This window comes from Rattus norvegicus, chromosome 7, assembly GCF_036323735.1.
Source record: "Rattus norvegicus strain BN/NHsdMcwi chromosome 7, GRCr8, whole genome shotgun sequence".
In the NCBI taxonomy this organism is placed as follows: Eukaryota; Metazoa; Chordata; class Mammalia; order Rodentia; family Muridae; genus Rattus; species Rattus norvegicus.
Genome location: NC_086025.1, coordinates 108,289,141 through 108,308,211, shown reverse-complemented (window position 1 = coordinate 108,308,211; position 19,071 = coordinate 108,289,141). Strand labels below are relative to the sequence as shown.

Below are 19,071 nucleotides of genomic sequence, written 5' to 3'. Positions count from 1 at the left end.
CCAGCTCAAATCTTCGATACCCCTATCTCTAGGTCACAGCAGGCAGGGCCTACCTCCTGTCACAGACAGGACACTTATAAAGATACATTGATAGCTCCATGACCAGCCATCAACCCCACCTGGACCCTGCCATCCTGAGGCCACTACCCACGAGACCTCTAGCCTTGAGTAAAGACAATGGCTTCCTCAACACTGGGCTTTTGGGTGTCCTTGAACCCCTGGTTCTGCCTGTGATGGCTACATGCTGTCGGGTGACGTGTCTTCTTCCTGTGGCCACTGGACAAGGACGGCATTTTATTCCTGCTCTCACTACCACACCTCAGTGGCAGCTGCTTTAGACATGCTACACTGAGCCCTAAAACCTCACTTCCTTGCAACAGCCCTAGGAATACTCTGTCTCTGTGCGCTCCCATGCACCACCCTGGGGCATTACTGACATCCACTTTTGTCCCTAGACACCAGGTACTGTAGCCTAGGGATGCTCGAAAATGTCATTGTTGTAGATAAGTGTCCTCCCACTGTGGAAGATTTAAACTGAGGAAGTGGTTTGAGGAAACTGGCCTTCCTTTGTTTACTCACAGGCCACACCCTATGCAGACTAGGCTTTTTATCCTGGGAATGTAGAGCCATTGGCGATTTGAATTCTACTTGTGGTCTCTCAACCCAGAGAGTGATGCTGGACAGACCCCAGCCTTGGGGACTGCACCCACCCGCATGGTCTCAGTTCATCTGCCCTTGAACTGTACAAGGTTCTCAGGATGCCACTCACCTGCTGAGCCGTGCCCACCTCGGTCCTGGGTCAGGCTGGTGAGGCAGTTCTCAGGGCCACCAGCTACGCCGTCTCTCAAGCAGACGTCCCCACGGGGGACCAAGGGGCTGGAAGCAGTGTCTCCAGCTTCTCCACCCAGGCAGGCACAGGGAGTCTGCATGATGCCACAGGGGTGTGAGCTGCGGCTGCCAGCTAGACAGGCATCCAGCCAACGGCACAGCATCTGACAGGCAGCGTGGCTGGGGTTGCGATTGCCCACCACCAGGTACTCCACAGAGAAGTCGTCACCAGAGCCCTGGGGACCAAGGTCACCATCTTGGGGTGGCTGTTGGCGCTGCATCTGTAGGAACTGTTTGCTGGCCTGCAGGAAGGCTAGGGGTGCAGAGGGATCGCAGAGCCGCAGAACTTCGTCAAAGCTCTCCACACCCAGGTAGGTGCGCGTGGATTCCAAGAAAGAGTCGAACTGGTAGGTGCGAACTCGGCCAGGGCCGCTGCAGGGTGCAGGTGCCTTGGCCACCTTCATGTAGAGCGTGTAACGACGAGGGTCCGGGTTGCGAAGAGTCCAAGAGCAGCGTGAGGCGTTGGCTGGAAACACAGCAGCCGCGGAGAAGTATCCGAAGAACTTGCCCTGCACCAATGTGGTGCACTGCTCTGTCCCAGGCCCTATGTCTGCCCCAGAGGCAGCACGTGCCCAGCGCCCCAGTAGCAATAGTAACAGCAGGAGTGGAGCAAGGATCCAGATGGGGCCCGGGGCAGCAGCCTGGCCCCTCATCCTAGCTCGCGGGGCCGCTGGGGTTCCGCGGGCTGGGCAGGCAAGTGCAGGCCAGGCCTTGACATGCCAGGGTCCGGCAGCAGGCAGGGCCGTCCAGGGCAGTGAGCCAGAGGCAGGGGCTGGGTGAAGGCAAGGTGGGGACAGGGCAGGGTTTCAGGAGACAGTGAGACCAGCAATGACTCCTAAAGTCCAGGTTCCTGGTGCTTGCCTGTGGCTTCCAATGGTAGCTGAAAGAAAAATCATGGTCTCAGAGCTTAAAGAGGCAGAAACTTAGTAGGTCTAGTGAGGCATAGCAGTATGACACTTGTTATGTCTACTTACTCCTCTGTCTCCACCAGTGACCCAACCCAGGGGACCTCCTCCTCTCCTTTCCTGAGTAAGGAGGACAAACTATGCTCCCCAGGCCTTTATCACCATGCCTGGTTGATCATGGGCCCTGAATCTTCTTGCACTCTCTGGGCCTCTAGATGTAGGAGTCTGGCTGTTTCAGACCCTCTGTAGCCTGCCTGGTTAGCCATGGGCCCTGCCTGGATCTGCTCACACCCTCTGGGCCCTCAGGAGTCAGAGCCTGACTCCCTCAGACGCTCTCTTGACCTTCACTTCCAGCTCAGTGGCCTTTCTCGTTCCTGAAAATCTGTCAATAATACAGGGACAGAAGCAGGTAGAAGAGGAGAGAAGTCACTGTGGCATTCCCAGGGCTCCCAACAGACCGAATACCTTTCCATAAACCTGGACCGGGTACTAACTGCCATCAAAGGAGGTAGGATGCAGCCCTGGAGGGGAAGGGCTTCAGACATGGTGTTGCTATGACAGCACTCGCTACCTGTTTCCCATCCAAGGCAGTCCCTGCCCCAAGCACTACGGCTGGAGACTCCCTTCCTCATTCTCCTACCTGCCTCTTGTGCCCTCACCTTACCTCTAGCTCTGTGTGGCTACACAGTTACCCCACGGTTCATGTTGAGGAAGCTGAGGCACAGAGGATATGTGGCTTCCTCAAGGTCATAGGAAGTGGGTAAGAAAGCACAACCCAAATCCTGGACTGACCATTAGCAAGACCTTCCATCCGCAGGACTGTCGCCACCAGGTGGCTCCTCATGCACCCCTCAGGGTACAAACTTGAGAGTTAGTCTGGGCTCAGCATGAAGCATGCCACCCAGCCCAGACATGGCGTGTTAGAGACATCAGTTTCCTCACTGTCCCTCCACAGGTGAACCAATAGGGAAAGAAGGGAGGTCATTGCCAGGCTCCTCCTTCCTTGCCCTCTCAGCCTCTGGGTGCAGATCGTTGGCGAGGCTGACTGTGTATGTAGCAACCTGCCCAACCCCAGGGACTCTCTGTGTCTGCAGCCTGGGCCCAACCGACCAGCAATTCAAGATCAGTACAGCTCAGCATTCCATCCTGGCGTCCTTCCTGGACAGCCTCCTGAGCAGGCAGCAGCCTCCAGGCTCAGCCCCAACCTGGATGGAGGTTTCTGAGGTGATGGAAGCCAAGGAGGCTTGAAGCTGGACAGTCCTCACAGAGCCTCGGTTTGTGCCTCTATAGAGTGGGCAGGATCCCAACTAACCCTCTGAAGGAGGGTCAAAGCATACATACACACACTCCAGCCCCATCGTGGTCTTTAAAAAAATCCAACCCTGTATTGCTAACTTACAACCATGGCAACCTCATGCACCGGGGAAACCCTCTCCATGTCTTCTATCTATTTCTGCCAGCTCTGAGGTAAACACCTTTAGGGGTTTAGGGGTGACCTTTGATGCAACCCCCACAGACCCTCCCTGAGGACCCTCCCCATTATGGAACCAGAAAAGCCATGGCCTGAGCCCCAGTCTGCCCTCCACTCTGTTGATGTTCCTGACACAAGTCCCTCAGCAGAGCCCCCCCAGGGGTGTATACTCCCACTAGGAAAAGCAGAAGTCAGCGACAGGCCCATGGTAATATTGGTAAGGTCTGCAGGAAACATTTAGCCAAGCCTGGTACAACTGCCCGTGCACTCACAATTCCACCCCAGCCAGCCAACCTCACTCTGCCTCCCTCATGGTACTCAGAAAGCCCAGGCCATCTTGTGATGGCTGTGATGATCTCTAAATCCACTGCCTTTTTACCAAGGGGCCTACAGAGCTTGAAAGGACCACTGGTTCCTGGGCTCTCTCCTTACAGGAGGGCATTGGCTCTGGAGCCCCCACTTTCAGATCTGAAGTCAGATACAATCACCACCCTCCCATTTGGAAAATGGGCGTGGCCTGGAGTATATTCTGAGCTCCTAACCTACCCAGGCAGGGTGAGGGTATCAGTGGTGTCCACAGAGTCCAGGGACACTGGCCTCCAAGGGTCAGCTGGGTGAGAAACTCAGGCCAGCTCCTCTGAGTTTCTGAAAGGACAGTGCATGGTACATATTGCTCTGGGCCAACATTCTGTTGCTCAGCAGAGAGCCTAAGGGATCCACTTCACAGACAGCCAATAAGCTCCACAGAGGGTCCTTGCCTTCCCCTTACTCGCCACCATCCCAGGACCCCAAGGACGCTAGCTGAGCATGGGCCCTTCCAGTGTTCCTGCTGGCCAGATCCTTGTCATTGGTCAACTCCTGTAAGATGGCCAACTACTCCTTGAGTACTGGCCAAGGACATAGGTTCCCAGTGTCTGTTCCAGGGACAGAAGGTGGCCATGGAGGCCGGTGGCAGTGCAGCCACAGAGCTGTCCCTTAAATGAGCCACCAGACATCCAAGGGCTCACTTGCAGGCTGAGGACCAAAAGAGGGTACAGAGGAGGCAGAAAGCAGGGCCTAGAGCCAAAGATAGTTATGGTAGGGGAACGTTTCTAGACTGGTTATTAAGGATGTAGGAAGTCACAGTGAGAGAGGTGGAAAAGGGCGCAGGTGAGAGCAATGACCTCTCAGGTACCCTTTCCCTTGGACAACTCCAAAGCCTTCAACAAACCCCACCTACCGAGTCCTCAAACTCCTGTAGGTGGGGAAGGGGCCACCAAGGAAGGGAGGTGCTGAGGCTCCTGCCTCTTCCAGAGGCATCTTCTGAAGCAGTGGTTTTCAACCTTCCCAATGCTGCAACCCTTTAGTACAGTTCCTCAGGTTGTGGTGACCCCTAGCCATAAAATGACTTCATTTTGACTTCATAATTTTGCTACCGTTTGGATTGTAGTGTAAATATCTGATGTGCAGGATATCTGATATGCAACTCTCAAAGGGGTCACCACCCACAGGTTGAGCAGTGTTGCTCCAGAGCATCTCAGACCAGAGCCGGCTTCACTCTCAGCCTTAGAAAGGTCACAGCTGGCCCAAGGGCATCACAGCCAACACAAGAGAGAGCCATAGCAGGGCCTGCCTGTGCTCTGTTGCTAGGTAGGTATAGGAAGAAGTCTGCATGTCAGCACACTGGGACCCTGCCTACACGCCAGTCTGTCCTTTCCCCAGTGATCCTTCAGCAAAGGCCTCTACATCTGCCTGGCTCCTCCCACAAGTCCTCTCTGATCCCTCTCAGCCAAAGCAAGTACTCTAGTAGAGAACTCTGCATGGTACTCAACAGAGATTGGCTCCCTGTTAGCAGAGGCGAGGCCAAGCTCAACCTAAGGCTGTTAACCTAAGGCTGTCAACCCAAGGCTGGCATCTTCGAGAGCAGAGCCCAAATGGGGTTCTGAGAGTAAGTTTTAGTTCAGGCCTCGTCTGATCTTCACTAGAATCTTCCGTGGTTTCAGGGGACACAGTGTTGACGGTGGTGGCGGGGCTGGGGGCTTTCTCAGTAGGGACAGAGGGTCACAGGCAATGGATGACATCTGAGGAATGGGGAAGTGAGGGCAGCTGGTGGCCCTCACTGAAATGGGGAAGTGGAGCAGTTGTGTGTGTCCTTTGTGTGACTGCATTTACATGTATCTGTGCAAGACCTGTTTATATGCATGTATGCATGTATATAAGCATGAGCAAGGCGTGTGTTATACAGTGTGCTGGGGAACCCAGACTCAGAAGTACACCCACTGGGCTATCCAGAGGGAGCTGAGTCAGTCAGGAACGTTGGATTCACCTGGGCAGCAAGTTTCAGAAAACCTTGGTGACCAGGAGCTAGGCTAAAAGGACAGCTGAGTCCTACAGGAAGAGGGCCTCTAGCCACCTAGCATGCACACAGATCCTCCTCTGCCCTATGTAGCCTGTGTCACTTTCCTCTGCCACAGCTAGTACATAGGCTGCTCCTTGAGAGAGTGCCTGGGTTCCCCAGGGCTGCACCAGGCTCCCTAAGTTCCACACCTCTTAAGGCCATGCTTACTTCCCTGGTGAATGCATGGTGGTCCTTGCCGGAGCTCAACAGCCTCATTATCCAGAGATATTCCCAGCATTCATCAGGAACCCTGAAAGGAGCTGTACCCTGGCCTGTCATGGGTACCCCACATAATTTTAGAGCCTATAAGCTTTAAGACAGGCTAGATATGGTTTGTGTCTCCTATCCCAATTGTTGAGGGATCCTCAGGCTACATGTTCCTGACTTAATAGAAGGCTAGCACTGACTCTCTGGGAAAAGGAGAGACTACCTTGTCCTCCCAAACCAAAGGTCACATAGCTGGTAAAGATTACCTATCTCCAGGTCTGAGTAATACTGGCCAGTATATATGCCTTCTACTCACTCTGGTTCCCAGAAAAGAAGTGTTCAATTTGTACCAGATCTTCCACAGGCCCCTCTTTCTCCCAACTTTTCTCAAGGGCCAATTGTTCTACTTCCAGGAAGCTCTCCCTTCTGTCTAGCCATCACTGCTCTGTAGAGAAGGCTGGCTACAGGACAAGACATCTTCTACAGTCCCCAGAGGAGCCTCAGAGAGTAGGAGGTGGTAGTAAGGTGTCAATGGGGAAGTCCTACTAATAGAATTCATAGATGCCCCAGCAGGTGGAGTGAACAGCAGGAATCAGGAAAGGAGAAAGGGGAAGTAGTGACTTGGCTCCCTGAGCGCCACCTGCAGGCAAAAATAAGCATAGCACCTTATAACCCTAGATTCAAGTCTTTGGGGGTGAGGCGTGGCACTCTATATCCAAAGAGCAGATTCCCACCTTGATCCACCCCAGCCTAGGAAGCAACCAGTCCAGAGCAAGCAAGCAAGCAACAACAACAACAACAACAACAACAACAACAACAACAACAACAACAACACACACACACACACACACACACACACACACACACACACACACACACACACAGAGCAATCAGGCCCAGTAACTTGGTCTCCGCATCATGTTCGAGGGGTATGGATAGGATGCTGTCAGACATCCTTCTCTAGCCTCAGTGTGTCCATCTCTTCTCAACGCCCTGCGCTAGCCCATATCAACAGATCAAACAGGGGCCCGGGCCTGGTGTTCCCTCCCTGCCCCAGGCTGCCAATGGCATCCTAGACACCAGCCACAAAAGCCACTCTGTAATCCTGCTGCATCCAAACAGTGCCCGCCTGTGTACTAGATGAGGCTGCAATGGGGGAGGGGCAGGCGCCCTGGGCACTGAGAACTGCCCAGGAGACGGGGGAGGGCCGGGGGTGTCCTTCTTGCTCACAATGCTTTCTCTACCCCCGCTCCAATGGGCCTCCCAAGTCTCAGTCACCAGTTGCAGAGGTGGCCCCACCACCTGCCTATGGGGCCCTAGTAGAGCCTCTGATGTAGGCTCAAGGCAACCTGTGTGAAGCCCTCAGGACACAGGGTCCAAAGGGAGCCAAGAATCTGTGAAAGGCCTTCCAGGAGGTACAAAAACACGCATGGCTCGTTCCCCAGCCATGGCCTCAGGCTGACTGGTGCAGCCTGGTGCAAGCAAGGCCCCTTGAAGCTCCACCCATCGCAGAGAGGTGGGGTGGTCCTTGCCTCAGTCCCACAAGATACATGGGACAGAAGACCCTGAGATAGAAGTAGGAGCCACTCAGGGGATGGGGCTGGAAACTATGCTAAACTGCTGGGAGGAACAGTCAGATAGAACATGGGGCTACTCTGGCAGTATCTAGGGGTGCTCTGCCTGTGTCCAGCTCTTCTCTAGACCACTGCACAATCTGCCTTGGCTTAGACCACCCAGAGAGGGCAGCACAACAGAAGCCTCTACCACAGGGAAGTCAAGCATTAGCTCCAGGTCCTTTGAGAAGAAAAAGACTGTTATCCTTATTATTCTACCCCACTGCCCCTTGCCCCTTGACCCCTGCGTTATTGCTCTCCTTCCTGTGTAGTAGCCATCACCCAACCCACCTGGCACTAAAGGCCTGTGCCTCTTTCCTGATGCTCAGGCCTAAGAAACCCAGGGCAGGTCTGAGGCTATGGTGGACAAGCAGGGATCCTCCTGGTAGAGCCAGGTAGAGGAAAAGGGGGAAGGATGTTCCTGAGCCAAGGCCTCTGGCAAGTCTCTTAAGTGGCCACTCCTCTCCAGCTACAACAGGACTCACCTTAAGCCGGTGTTCAGATGGGGATGTAACGGGAGGCTACGGTCTGGAGAGCAGGCCCCACCCCAGCCGCTACCAAGGGCAACTAGGAGCATCTTGCTTGGGAGGTCAGGGCTGAGGAAGGCAGGGCATGTTCTGCATGTGGGCAGTTAAGCACTGAGGGGCTAGGATGTGTATGCCTGTGCTGACCACTTTTGCGGAGCTGACTTTCGGTTGGGACGTTGAATTGAAGGACATGTGGAGTGACAGAAAGATAGAAGAAACACCCTAAGGTATGGCCTTGGAATTCCCCAGGCCAGGTGAGGGCAGCCCAGACTCTTGCAGCTGACCTTGACAAGCTCAGATGTGGGGAGACTGAGGGAAGGGCACAAAGATCCAGGCCTAACCTCTGCCATCTATGCTCAGACTTTTTTTTTTTCATGCCCCTGAATCCGTAGTAGACCGGAAGTCACTGAACGGAAACCTAGGCGTACTTGTTGGCAGTGTGACTCTAGACAGCGACTGTTCTGCCATGGCAGGTGGATGGGGGGTTGGTCAAAGGGAGATTGCTAGAGAGCCAGCATACGGAGTGCCCAAAGTAGGAGTGCTTCCACTAGGCGTGGTGCACGGGTTCCGGGAACTCATTAGGAGTTTCAAAATCTGAGTGAAAACGAATATGGCTTCACTGCTGGGGAGATGGTGCTCTGAGCCTGTGTCCTGTCTGTCTCCCACATGCTCCTGATGCCCAGTCTGAGACTCAACCCCCGTGCAGCCCAGGCTAGCATGCTGATGGCTCTGGCAGCATCACCCTGTGACCGTAACACACTGGACCCCAGAGTACACAACCTTGCCCGGCATGCCACAGGCTTGTGCACACCTGTGTTCCTGGCCCCTGCCCAGTGGTCAGTCTCTCATGTACCATTCAGCATACCATGTTTGCACATTTGGACTTACATACAATGCTGTGTGCCTACCATACCGCACACTCATGGTACCACACTGTACACTGCACATACAACACTCGCACACCCTTGTAACTCAGGGAGCTGGCACACACTGTCTACACAAATACACATTCATACACCCTCACATATATTGTAGGTGCACCCTCACACTCAGAAGTGTGTTAGTCATACCCTACCTGCACACACACACACACACACACACACACACACACACACACACACACACCACACACACTAATGCATAGGCAGTCACTTTTTTGAAGAACAGCCTTCAGCTGCTGATCTTCTGAAGCCACTGGTCCTTCCAGGGACAAGTGACATGCTAACTCTGCCAGGTGGATTCTGAGAAGCAGGGTCCATACAAAGAGCCCAGGCAGAAGACGGCTTCAAGGAAGAGACAGCAGTTACAGGCCCTACAGTAGCAAGGATGGGGGTGGGGAAGGTGTGGGGGTGGGAGCACAGCACTCTTGACCATAGACCTCCTGGGAGTGGGAAGATAGGTGGTAGACAAGTTGGGGGCCTTGAACAGTTCTGAAGGAGGAGATTGAGGGGTGATGGTATGGACAAAGATGGGCACTTGTGCATGGGCATGAGATGGTAGGACTGATGGGTGGAGCAAGAAGAACCTCAGAGACCAATATGATGTCAGCTGATGTTGGTGTGGAGGGAGGGAAGGGTGCAGCGGGCGAGTATGCAATATAGACTGTAGAGTGGAAATCACCATAGCCTGACTGGCAGAGGGTGCAGGAGGCCAGAGGCATGCTCTTCCTCAGACTGCATAATCTTGGAGCAAGTAACATGGACCTTCCCAACTACCAGTACATTCCCTGAAGCACATTCCCACACCTCATCATGTACACATGTGGACACACATGGATACATGTGAAATGTGTTCCATTTGCTGTGTGCTTACACTGACATGAGTCCCAATGAGCCCACAGTAGGTACAGGGTTTGGGCAGGGGTATGTGAGCACTTTGTGTGTCTCTCTGTGGGATGTTTGTACGTCTGTTGCACAATGGCACATGGGCTACCTTGGGTCATATTATCCTGGGTACTTTCCTGTGTGACAAATTTACCTATACCTTCTGTGGCACGAAGCCAGGGGTATGGCAGCTCCATGCAACAGTGCATACATTTTGTCTCCTGATTGGTATCCCTGAGGCCTACTACCCTAAGGGGTATCTACCACCTCTTTGGTAAGTCTGTCAGCCCAAGTGACTAGTCCTGGATAACTCCTAGCTTCCAGAGAACAAGCCAGAGCCCTTAGGGTTCCTGGGTTCTGTCTGCTCCTCACCTCCCTGTCCAGTTTCTGACTAGTCCTGACACCTGCATTTGTTCTCCCAGGGCCTTTGCAAAGCTTTCCCCATCTTAATCATTTCTGTTCTTATTACTGCCTTACTCCTGCTTCGAGGCCCTTTAGTCTTGGTCCTCCTGGCTACACCACTGGGCTACCTCAGCCCCTGGGAGATTGTCAGGCCCCTGTACCCTAATATATTCCCATTAACCCAAGTATTTGGGGGGTGTCTGTGGGGTGAGGAGGCTTTGCCTAACCTTATACTTTCAGCATATTTGTAAAATGGGCACGCCCCCCCGTGTTTGCTGTGCAAAATTTCATTTGTGTGTATGTGGGTTGTGCACAGGATCCTTAAAGCTCCGTGTTTACCCGGATTTCACAGGTCTATGTTGTGGTGCAGCTGCGCCCCAGGCAGCACAAGGGCCATGTGAGTGAACTTTCAGGCATGTTTCCAGAACCGTTCAGGTTGTAGAACCCTTCAGGTTCACAGAATCCTCCCCTTACTTAGGAGGGGGAGGGTGCTAGAGTCTTTTCCATCCATTGGTCGTACATGCATACATGTGGAAGGGTGCACGCATGCACACATGTGCTTGGAGCCTGCAGACTGTTCCATAAGCACGTGCATCCATTGGCACGTATGTACACGTGCCCACAAACACACAGTCACGCTTGTACGTTGCACACCTAGGCAAGGAGAGTTTGGGAGAGGGTGATGCAGGCTCAGTCTGAGACACCGGATGCGTCACTGACTCTGGCAGCAGGAGCCAAGGGACAAGAGAGGGCGGCTAGGGGGTGCCCAAGATGGGGCCTGGAGCGCGGGTCCGCAGCAGAGGAGACGGAAGGGGCGGGCAGGGCCGGCGCCGCACGGCGCGGCGCGGCGCAGCGCAGCTCGGGCGCCCTCTCTTGGTCGTCCGCAGCAGCGCGCCGGGGCCCTCCCGCCCTCCAACACCGCAGCCCGGCGCCGGTCGCTTGGGCCTGGAGCCCGCGGCATCCCCTGGGGACTGACTCCGCGTCCCCAGACCCGCTCCGGGAGGCAGAACTGGGCCAGGCGGGCAGCCAGGAGACCAGGGTGCCATGGGAAGCTGCCCAGGCCCCTGCCGCTCGCCGGGCCCTGCCTGGGGCCCGCTGCTCCCTGGCCTAACCGTTGTGTCCGCAGGCGCAGAGCCGCCTCGGAACCCAGCCGGCCTGGACGCTGCAGACCCAGCACATTGCGGACCCAGAACGTCGGATCTCCAGATGGGCGCGAGGGGTCGGGGCTGCAAACGTTCCAAGAACCTAAAGCGCATTCCCATTTCGCGGTCTCAGCTACTGAGGCCCAAGAGCCTATGAGCAAAGGAAGGGTCTCGGAGGGCTCAGCAACTTGGCGGCGGCCCCTCCAGGGCTCAAGGTCCATAGGAGTGCGGTATGAAACCGAAGGCGACAAAATCGCCTCCTCTACGCCCCCGCGCGGGATCGAGGCAGGGACAAGCGTCCTTCTCTCCGATCCGAAGCAGCAAACTCCCTGGTCGCGCTCCCAGTGCATCGCGCGTCCGCGGGCCCTGGCACATCCCTTGGCCTTGGGGCTTTGCTACGGCCTCAAGGGCTAAGGAGCTACCCCGCCGGTTTCCAGTCCCCTGGTTGAGAAGCAACAAGTCTGAAGGCAGTGCCGAACAGCTGAGATCAAGGGGAGAGGGAGGGCGTAGGGCCCCGTGCGGGGAGCTAGGCGCTCCGGGATCTCCGAACTCGCGCCATGTCCACCTCTAGAGACCGGGAGCCGGCAAGCAGGCTCTCCGGACTGACTCGGCGCGCAACCCACACCCCCTTCCAAGGCCCAAAATCTGCGCGCGCGGGGACGCGCCCAGGAGCCCCTACCCCCTCCTTCGCTTGCTTGACCTTGCTTGGGTACTCAAAACTAGACCCTAAGGCACCCCGGCGGCGTCCGAGAGCAGAGTTTTGAGGCCACCCGCGGTTGAGAAAGGAGCAGCTACCTCCTCGACCTCCCTTGCTGCTGCGGCTGCTGCAAGGGTCTCAGAGAAATGGAAGGCTTGAAGGTTCTGGGAGATGTTAAATTCGCTTTCTCCGATCCTAAATACGGGATATTGCCTCTCAGATAAAGAAAAAGGACCCCAGCCTCTCTCCCCACGCCTCAGCCTGCTGTTTTGTGTCCCTGCAGTAGCTCCCACGAGGGGCGTGTGTTTATGGCTACAGAACATAGAGGGTCTCCTTGGGCCCCCAGGGTGCAGACGCGCAGACCTCCCAACCCCCTCCCCAACACGTATGCGGAGCGGCTCCTCTGGGGCGGGAGTGCGCGCCCCGTGCCCACCCACGCGCCTTCATGCCTTTCAACTCCCTCCGAGTTGCCGCTAAGGAATCTGCGCCCCAGACCCAGGGGAGAGGAATGTAATGGGGACTTCAGGGAGGGAAGGGGTGCAGGAGGAGTGGATTAGGGTTGGGCTAGTCTTAGCCCAGTCCGCGCGCTCCGAGAAACTTGGAAGCCCAAAATAAAAGTGGAAAGGGTAAGGGTGCCCAACAGGCCACAGAGGGTGCCAGGCTGGTGCAGCCCTCTGTGTTGCCTGGGAGTGACCAAGCAGGAGCCACCGCGGCCAGGCGTAGGGACCCAAGCACAGAGCCGCAGCCTCCGACCAACCCTCAAGCCACCTAGCTTCGCTGCGATTCTCCATTCAGCCGCCCACCTCCCTGGGGCCCGGGATAATTTCTGTTCTGCTTAGGCTGCTCAGAGCACCAGAGCAAAGGGCTCCCAGCCGGATCCGGAGCCCTCAGAATTTCAGGAGGGGGCGGGGGCCATGCTCATTCCTAGAGGCAGCAGCACGCAGCTCCGAAAGAGCGCAGCGGCGGAGGCTGGTGGCCTCTGCCCACTGGAGAAACGTAACCGGGAGTGCTCGGTGCCCAGCCCCGCTGCTTCGGTCGGAGAGGGCAGCGGGCCGACCTAAAGTTCAGGGCAGCCTATCTGCGCCGCCTGTCCAACCGAACAGAAAAGAACACCGGGAAGGAACGAGCTAGGGCGTATGCGCGTGTCAGTTGTGATGGTGGGGGCGCGAGGACAGCCCTTTTTCCGAATTTGGAGATAAGCCTCTGGGGGTCTCCTCTGCCATTGTCGGGTCTGTAGGTGAGAGCTGTGACGGGAAGTCTGGGGGCTTTTCTGCCCGCCTCCAGCTCTGTGCTGGGGGTGGGGGTGAGATGCAGCGGGGCCCTATAATATATGTAACGGGCTCTGGGTAAGATCAGGGAATGGGAGACACATTGGGTTGTCTCTTGCGAGTCTCCTTGGGCCGGCATAGGGAGCCAGGTGGGGCTCCCTCAGACCCCTGCTAGCATCTCTGTGGTGTCGGAGCACCACGGGAACGCCTTCCCCAGCGCGCCCAGGGTCTGTGGGGGTGATAGAGCAGAGGGTCCTTCTGCTCAGCCTGCCAGGTTGGCCCGGCTCTGCCTGGTAAGGATGAGGGGGAGGTGAGGAGCACCAAGAAGCCTCTCCCACGTCCAGGGTGCCCCCTCCTCAGCCCGCCCAATGCGGGAGCGCAGGGACCTGCCAGATTCCATTGCCTCCGGTGGAAGAGGAAGGGGGCTGGGGGAATGGGGCTGGGGGTGGGGGTGCGGCTGTTCAAACTCCCGAGCTCCAAGCCTAATCCTGAGAGCTGCGAAGCCCCAAACGGCGAAGTTGGGAAGTCCGGGAGGCCACCCCTCCTCCGACCCCCTCCCAGAGCGAGACGCCCCCTTTCGCCGCGCCCCCACCCCCTCCGGAGCCTCTCTTACCTTCCCCAGCAGCAGAGGCCCCACGGGCGAGCAAGGACTTGATCCAGCGACTTGCAAAGCCCCCGGAGCGCACCGCGTCGCCAGCCGCCGAGCCGCGCGCCCGATCCGAGCTGGGGCTACTGTCGCTGCCGCCCCCGACTCTCTTTGGGCCCCGCCGAGACGTTCCCAAGAGCGCACCCGCGGGCGCTCTCAGGCTCCTCCCCACCCCCTGCCTGGCGGAGCCCCCCGGGCGCCAGAGGGGTCCAGATGCCCTGGCTGCGGGTTGTGCTAGGCGCGCGGGCCCGGAGTCGGGCCAGGACGCGGCGCGGACGCTTGTGCCGCCGGCTCGCCCGCTCAGCTCGCTCTGCCGGGGCCGCCGCCAACGCCGCGCCCGCCGCCGCCGCCGCCACCACCGCCTGCGCCCGCCGCTCCCTCTCCGGCCGCGCCGCCGCTCCGGTCCTCTCGCCTGCCCGGCTCTTCTCGCCTTTTTTCCCTTCCTGAGGGGGGGGGGAGCGGAGCGGAGCCGGGGGCGGGGCGGCGCGGGCAGAAGGAGGAGGAGGCCGAGGACGCGGAGAAGGAGGAGGAGAGAGGCAAGCTGCTCCCCCGCCCGGCTGCCGGCGCTCCCCAATCTCTCGGTCTTTGAAACTGGATCCCGAATCGGGAGCCAGAGACTGCATTACGGATTACATCAGGCTTTATAGAGCTTCCAGATCACACATTAGAGGGGGAGCGCGAGCGGGGGGCGGGCTGGGGGGGAGGGGAGCGGGATCACGGAGAAGGGGTGCGACGCTCAGGCGCGCGCACCTAAGACAGCCGACTCCTGCCCCACGCAGCAGGAAAGCCAAGAGTTGGGACTGTGCTCTCCTCCAGGAGCAGGAGAGTGGCTGCATCTGGGTGACAAGTGGTGGACCAACAAACAAATGGATGGAGAAGAGGAGTTAAGGGCTGTGCACAGACCTGTAGGTGTGTGGGTGGAGGAGGCAGGTGAATGTAGGTAGAGGCTGTTGGGAAGGTAGATGTATGGACAGATAGCCGTCAGGGTCAGGGTCGGTGGTGGAATTGCGGAGGCGGGTGAGGGTGAGCAGGACTGGGAAAAAGTGGATTTGGTGGGTGGTACTGTGGGGTGGGCCATGCAGAAGAAGGATGATGCATGCATAGGTGGATGAGTGGGTGGGTGGGTTGGATGAGTGATGGGTAGAGATGGAGTCAGAGGCAGGGACTGGGGCCCTTCCAGGGGTGGGGCACTGAACGGCTTCAGTTGGGTCTGACCCGTCTAGACTAACCTAGGGGAGGACCTCTTGTCCTGTGATGCTGAGAGGAGGGGAGCCCGCCAGGGACAGAGTCAAAAGGAGGTGGGTTTGAAAGTGTCCCTCCATGCCAGTTTCCACCCAGGGGTGGAGGGAGGCCTACTCAGTTGCTTGTCTCCCATCATAAGATCCCTTGTGCCTCCTCTGTTAGGGGCCCAAAGGGGTCCCTCTCTATGGGGCATGTGCACCCAGCAGTGCACCGGATCCATACATCCCAGGATAGCAATGAATGTGACCCAACACATTTGTAGGCCATGATGCCATGTTCCAATGTCAAAAGTTTCAACACTCCAGGGTCTAGACTGACAAAAAGTCCTGGAACCCTGGTCTCAGGAAAGCTGCCATGTGTCCTTCTCCACCAGGATGCTTCTGCATCAAACCCCTTGCCCTCCTGTTCCACAACTTGTGATCCGCCCTGAATTCAAGACCTTTTGTACAGGGTCCACTACTTTGCACACTTGGGCAGATCACTGGTACCACTGCTACCCAAGAACACATCTGATCCAGATGTTTGCATTTGTCCTCAGGGACATTTGTCAACGACAATGCAAACTCACACTCACTGTCAACACTCTTTCTGCCCGGTGTCAGGACCCACACTGCTGTCCTGTAACCCCAGCCAAAGCATCTGATTGGTGCCTTCCATCAACGTCACAGTCAACACTCTTCCTGCAACTAACTGTGTGTGTGTGTGTGTGTGTGTGTGTGTGTGTGTGTGTGTGTGTGTGTGTGTCGGGGAGCACCTCAAGTCAATTAGGCACCCAGGTACTGAACATGTTATTCTGCATACCAGTTACTCCAGCAAGGCCTCAATTTGCAGGATGTCCTGAGGGACTGAGAGCAGGACCACATTAAATCCAGCAAGGTCCTTCCCAGCCTATCCTATTCATCAGTATCGAATTCATCTAGGCTTCCTGAGAAATGCCCTTCTTCCCAAGGTATTTGAAATCACAGAAAGGAGGCAATATCCCTCCCAGGAGGCCTCTCACGACCCTCATCTGCTCCTGCTGGGCCTCTGAATTTTGCAGCCCCTTGAGTTTAGTTAGCCCTGCTTTGGCCTTCTTGTTGCAGTAACAGCCTGTGGTCACCAGGGGGCCTCTGATATCAGGCCAAGAGGCAGCTGAGCATCAGTGAGGCTTTGAGTCAGGATCCAAGCGCTTTCCACACTTGTTTCTTGCTGATAAGAGAGGGTAGCAGAAGTCCCTGGCAGGGATATGGGGATTTGGCCTGGAGACTCTTGGGGCAAGGTTGAGACATGTTGACCTGAGACAGCAGGGCAAAGAAGTCTCTCTTCCCAGATTGTAGCTTCTTGGGCATAAGGGGCTAACCGTTCCTCTCCCTGTGTGGGAGCTTACTCTTGCCCTTTCTGTACTTTTCCCTCACCAAAGTTTATGATCCAGAGTCTGGTGCAAGGTAAGACCTCAGTGGGGGCACCCTTATGTCTTTGCAGTGAGAGAAATGGAGACAGGGAATGCCACTCTGAAGCAGTCACACACCAGCAGACTCAGTTGTCCTGGTCCTCCTGTGATACCCCCTCCACCAGACACAACTAACTTGAAACAATTCCTCCAGCCACATTGCTTCAGGATCCTACAACTCTAAGTGAGGGCATTTGCTACCAATTAACAAGCAGTAGCTCCTTTCCCAATACCCACAGTAGCCTAGACCCACCAGGCACCATTCCATACCCAAATCTGTTTCCTTCCAAGGGTATGGCCCTTGCTGAGAAGCCTTGAGTGGTCTCTACTGAGCAAGCCCCAAGTGACTGGGTCCCAACCAGGAGTCTCATAAAGCCAGGGAGAACGAAACTTTTAGCTTAGTATCTTCTTAACACCATTCTTGGTCAGAAAACAGACTATGCCCACAGCTAGATTCCACCATGACATTGAACTCACTAACCAGAAACTCTACTCCAACCTGAACTCTGACCCTGATCACACACTTAGCCCTTGACCTTAGTTGTAGCCAGAGTCCTGATTCTGGCTATGTAGAGACCTTGTCCTGTTCATAAACTGAACTCTGACCCTAGTCAGCCTGAGCCATGATCCTACAATATGTTGCACGTTGATCCCCTTATGCACCGGGCGATGATAACGCCTCCAGCAAGCTTTCCAGTTAGGGCAGAGTGCTGCCATTCTAAAACTCAGCAGCCGAAAGGCTCTGCCCTCTGCCAGCTCTGCCCCACCAATACCCTAACCCCCACCCAGCTCCGCCTTAATTCTACCATACTCTGAAAATGTCAAGATGTAATGTCGGAGGAACTGATGCTAAGAGCAGGTTTTCCTTAGCTCCCACATCACCGAGGTTCTGAATTCTGAGACTCTCCTAGGAAGCCTCGCTCGTCTCCTTATGTGACCCCAGGTGTTTCACAGGTACCTCTGCCTCAGCCCAACCACCAGCCAAGTCAGATTCTGCTACCTCCTTGGTCCCCACCTCCACCCCCAAGGACCTCTGTTACTGCCTGGGCCCAGAGAAAGATGGTGATAGACCTTTCAGGTTTGGCACCTTGAGGCCAGTCAAGGCTACCCCAAGGGGTTCTAGGAGCAATTGCTCAACCACCACTCTGTTTCGGTGATGCACCTCAGAATTCTTTCATCATCTCTGGTACCACCAATCCACCCCAGGGACAGACTGGGGCCTCAAGGATGCTTTCTGGGAACCATCCTTACTTAGGGCGAGTACAGGTAAGAGCAGTTCCCAAGAGGTTACTGCATAAGCACCATCCCAGGGCTCTTGTCCAGATGTGGGGAGACAGGAGTCTGGCCTTTGTAGCCCTGTCCACCCATATCCAAATCCCTCTCCTTAGGTCTCAGGATGACAAAAGGCAGAGACGGCTTGGCCTTCTCTGATGAGTCCCAGCATCAAGGGAAGCATCTGCCTTGAGGTAAACATAGTTCTACTGTGATCGTGGCAGAGCCTGGTGTCCACTCTGTCTGGCTTGCCCCACGTGCCACAGTGGCTACGAACTGGAAATGTCACTTGTGGCCTGAGGATAGAAATTCATTTTTCTGACATTAAGCTCATTTAAATGTAAACAGCCTCATGTGTCACATAGCTGGTGCCTGCTGTACTAGACTGGTGTTCTGGATGGGACTGGCACTACCATACCTGCTCCTTACAGGCTGCAGGGCCAAATGCTTGACACTTGTCCTTATCTCTATAAATCCTGTGGTTTCAGATGGCTGAAAAGGACCAGCCCCGAATTTTTTCTCCTTTCCCATCAAGACCACCAGGTAAGGAAATGACAGCTTCATGAATCCTACAGACAACTAAGCTGGTTCCTAGCTTCTCTTGTTTCCAGCCCTGTGAGTTCAAGAGAATTTCTCACTTTATCTGTGCTTTATCTGGTTCATCTGCAAACAAGGACAATAGTGATGCCCTCCACCCCCACCCCCACCGCATGTTCTTTGACAGGTCCAAGTGAGCACATGGGTTCTCTGGCCCAAGTGTGTGTGTGGAGCAGGGGTGGGGGGAGGCTAGGGAGATGCTCCAGATAACCACAGGTCTCTGGTTAGTACATGAAGCTTTCCTGTACATCAAAGGTTCTGAGTTCTGAGGCTCTCCTTCTAGGTAGCCTTACTGGCCCTGGATGTTTCATAGGTACCTCTGTCTCAGTCCAGCCACCAGCCAGGTCAGATTCTGCAACCTCAGTGCAATCTACAGAGCTATACCCTTTTGCCGGTCCCTCAGAGCACCTGACATATTCTACAGCAAATGGTCTTAGTTCATTAGCTCTTCTAACTCAACCCAGACTCCCTCACCTCCAGAATCTGGAAACTGTGACTGCCTTCCTGGTTAATGCCCAGCCCATGGGACACCCCCTTGGGAGACGGGGCCAGCTGTCTGAGTTAT

The 19,071-nt window shown here is 55.8% G+C and overlaps 2 protein-coding genes across 10 annotated transcripts in view; one reads left to right on the top strand and one right to left on the bottom strand.

Moving 5' to 3' along the window:
* Nucleotides 1-14,531, bottom strand: part of Adgrb1 (adhesion G protein-coupled receptor B1) — a 72,212-nt gene extending 57,681 nt beyond the window's left edge. For 2 of the 9 annotated variants that reach the window (XR_010053007.1, XM_063263862.1), the window contains exons 1-2: nucleotides 13,934-14,531; nucleotides 770-1,768 (exon numbers count right to left, since the gene is read on the bottom strand). Coding sequence is in view for 8 of the 9 variants with exons in the window: in XM_063263862.1 (XP_063119932.1) it covers nucleotides 770-1,541 (772 nt within the window). In the remaining variant the exon portion in view is untranslated. The remainder of the gene's footprint in view (nucleotides 1-769; nucleotides 1,769-13,933) is intronic. The other 7 variants (NM_001170597.3, XM_063263858.1, XM_063263861.1 and 4 more) reach the window with 5 other exon arrangements.
* Nucleotides 11,913-19,071, top strand: part of Tsnare1 (t-SNARE domain containing 1) — a 181,249-nt gene continuing 174,090 nt past the window's right edge. Inside the window, 3 exon segments of the mRNA XM_063264465.1 lie at nucleotides 11,913-11,939; nucleotides 12,892-13,086; nucleotides 13,882-14,368. Of these exon segments, the coding sequence (XP_063120535.1) occupies nucleotides 11,913-11,939; nucleotides 12,892-13,086; nucleotides 13,882-14,368 (709 nt within the window).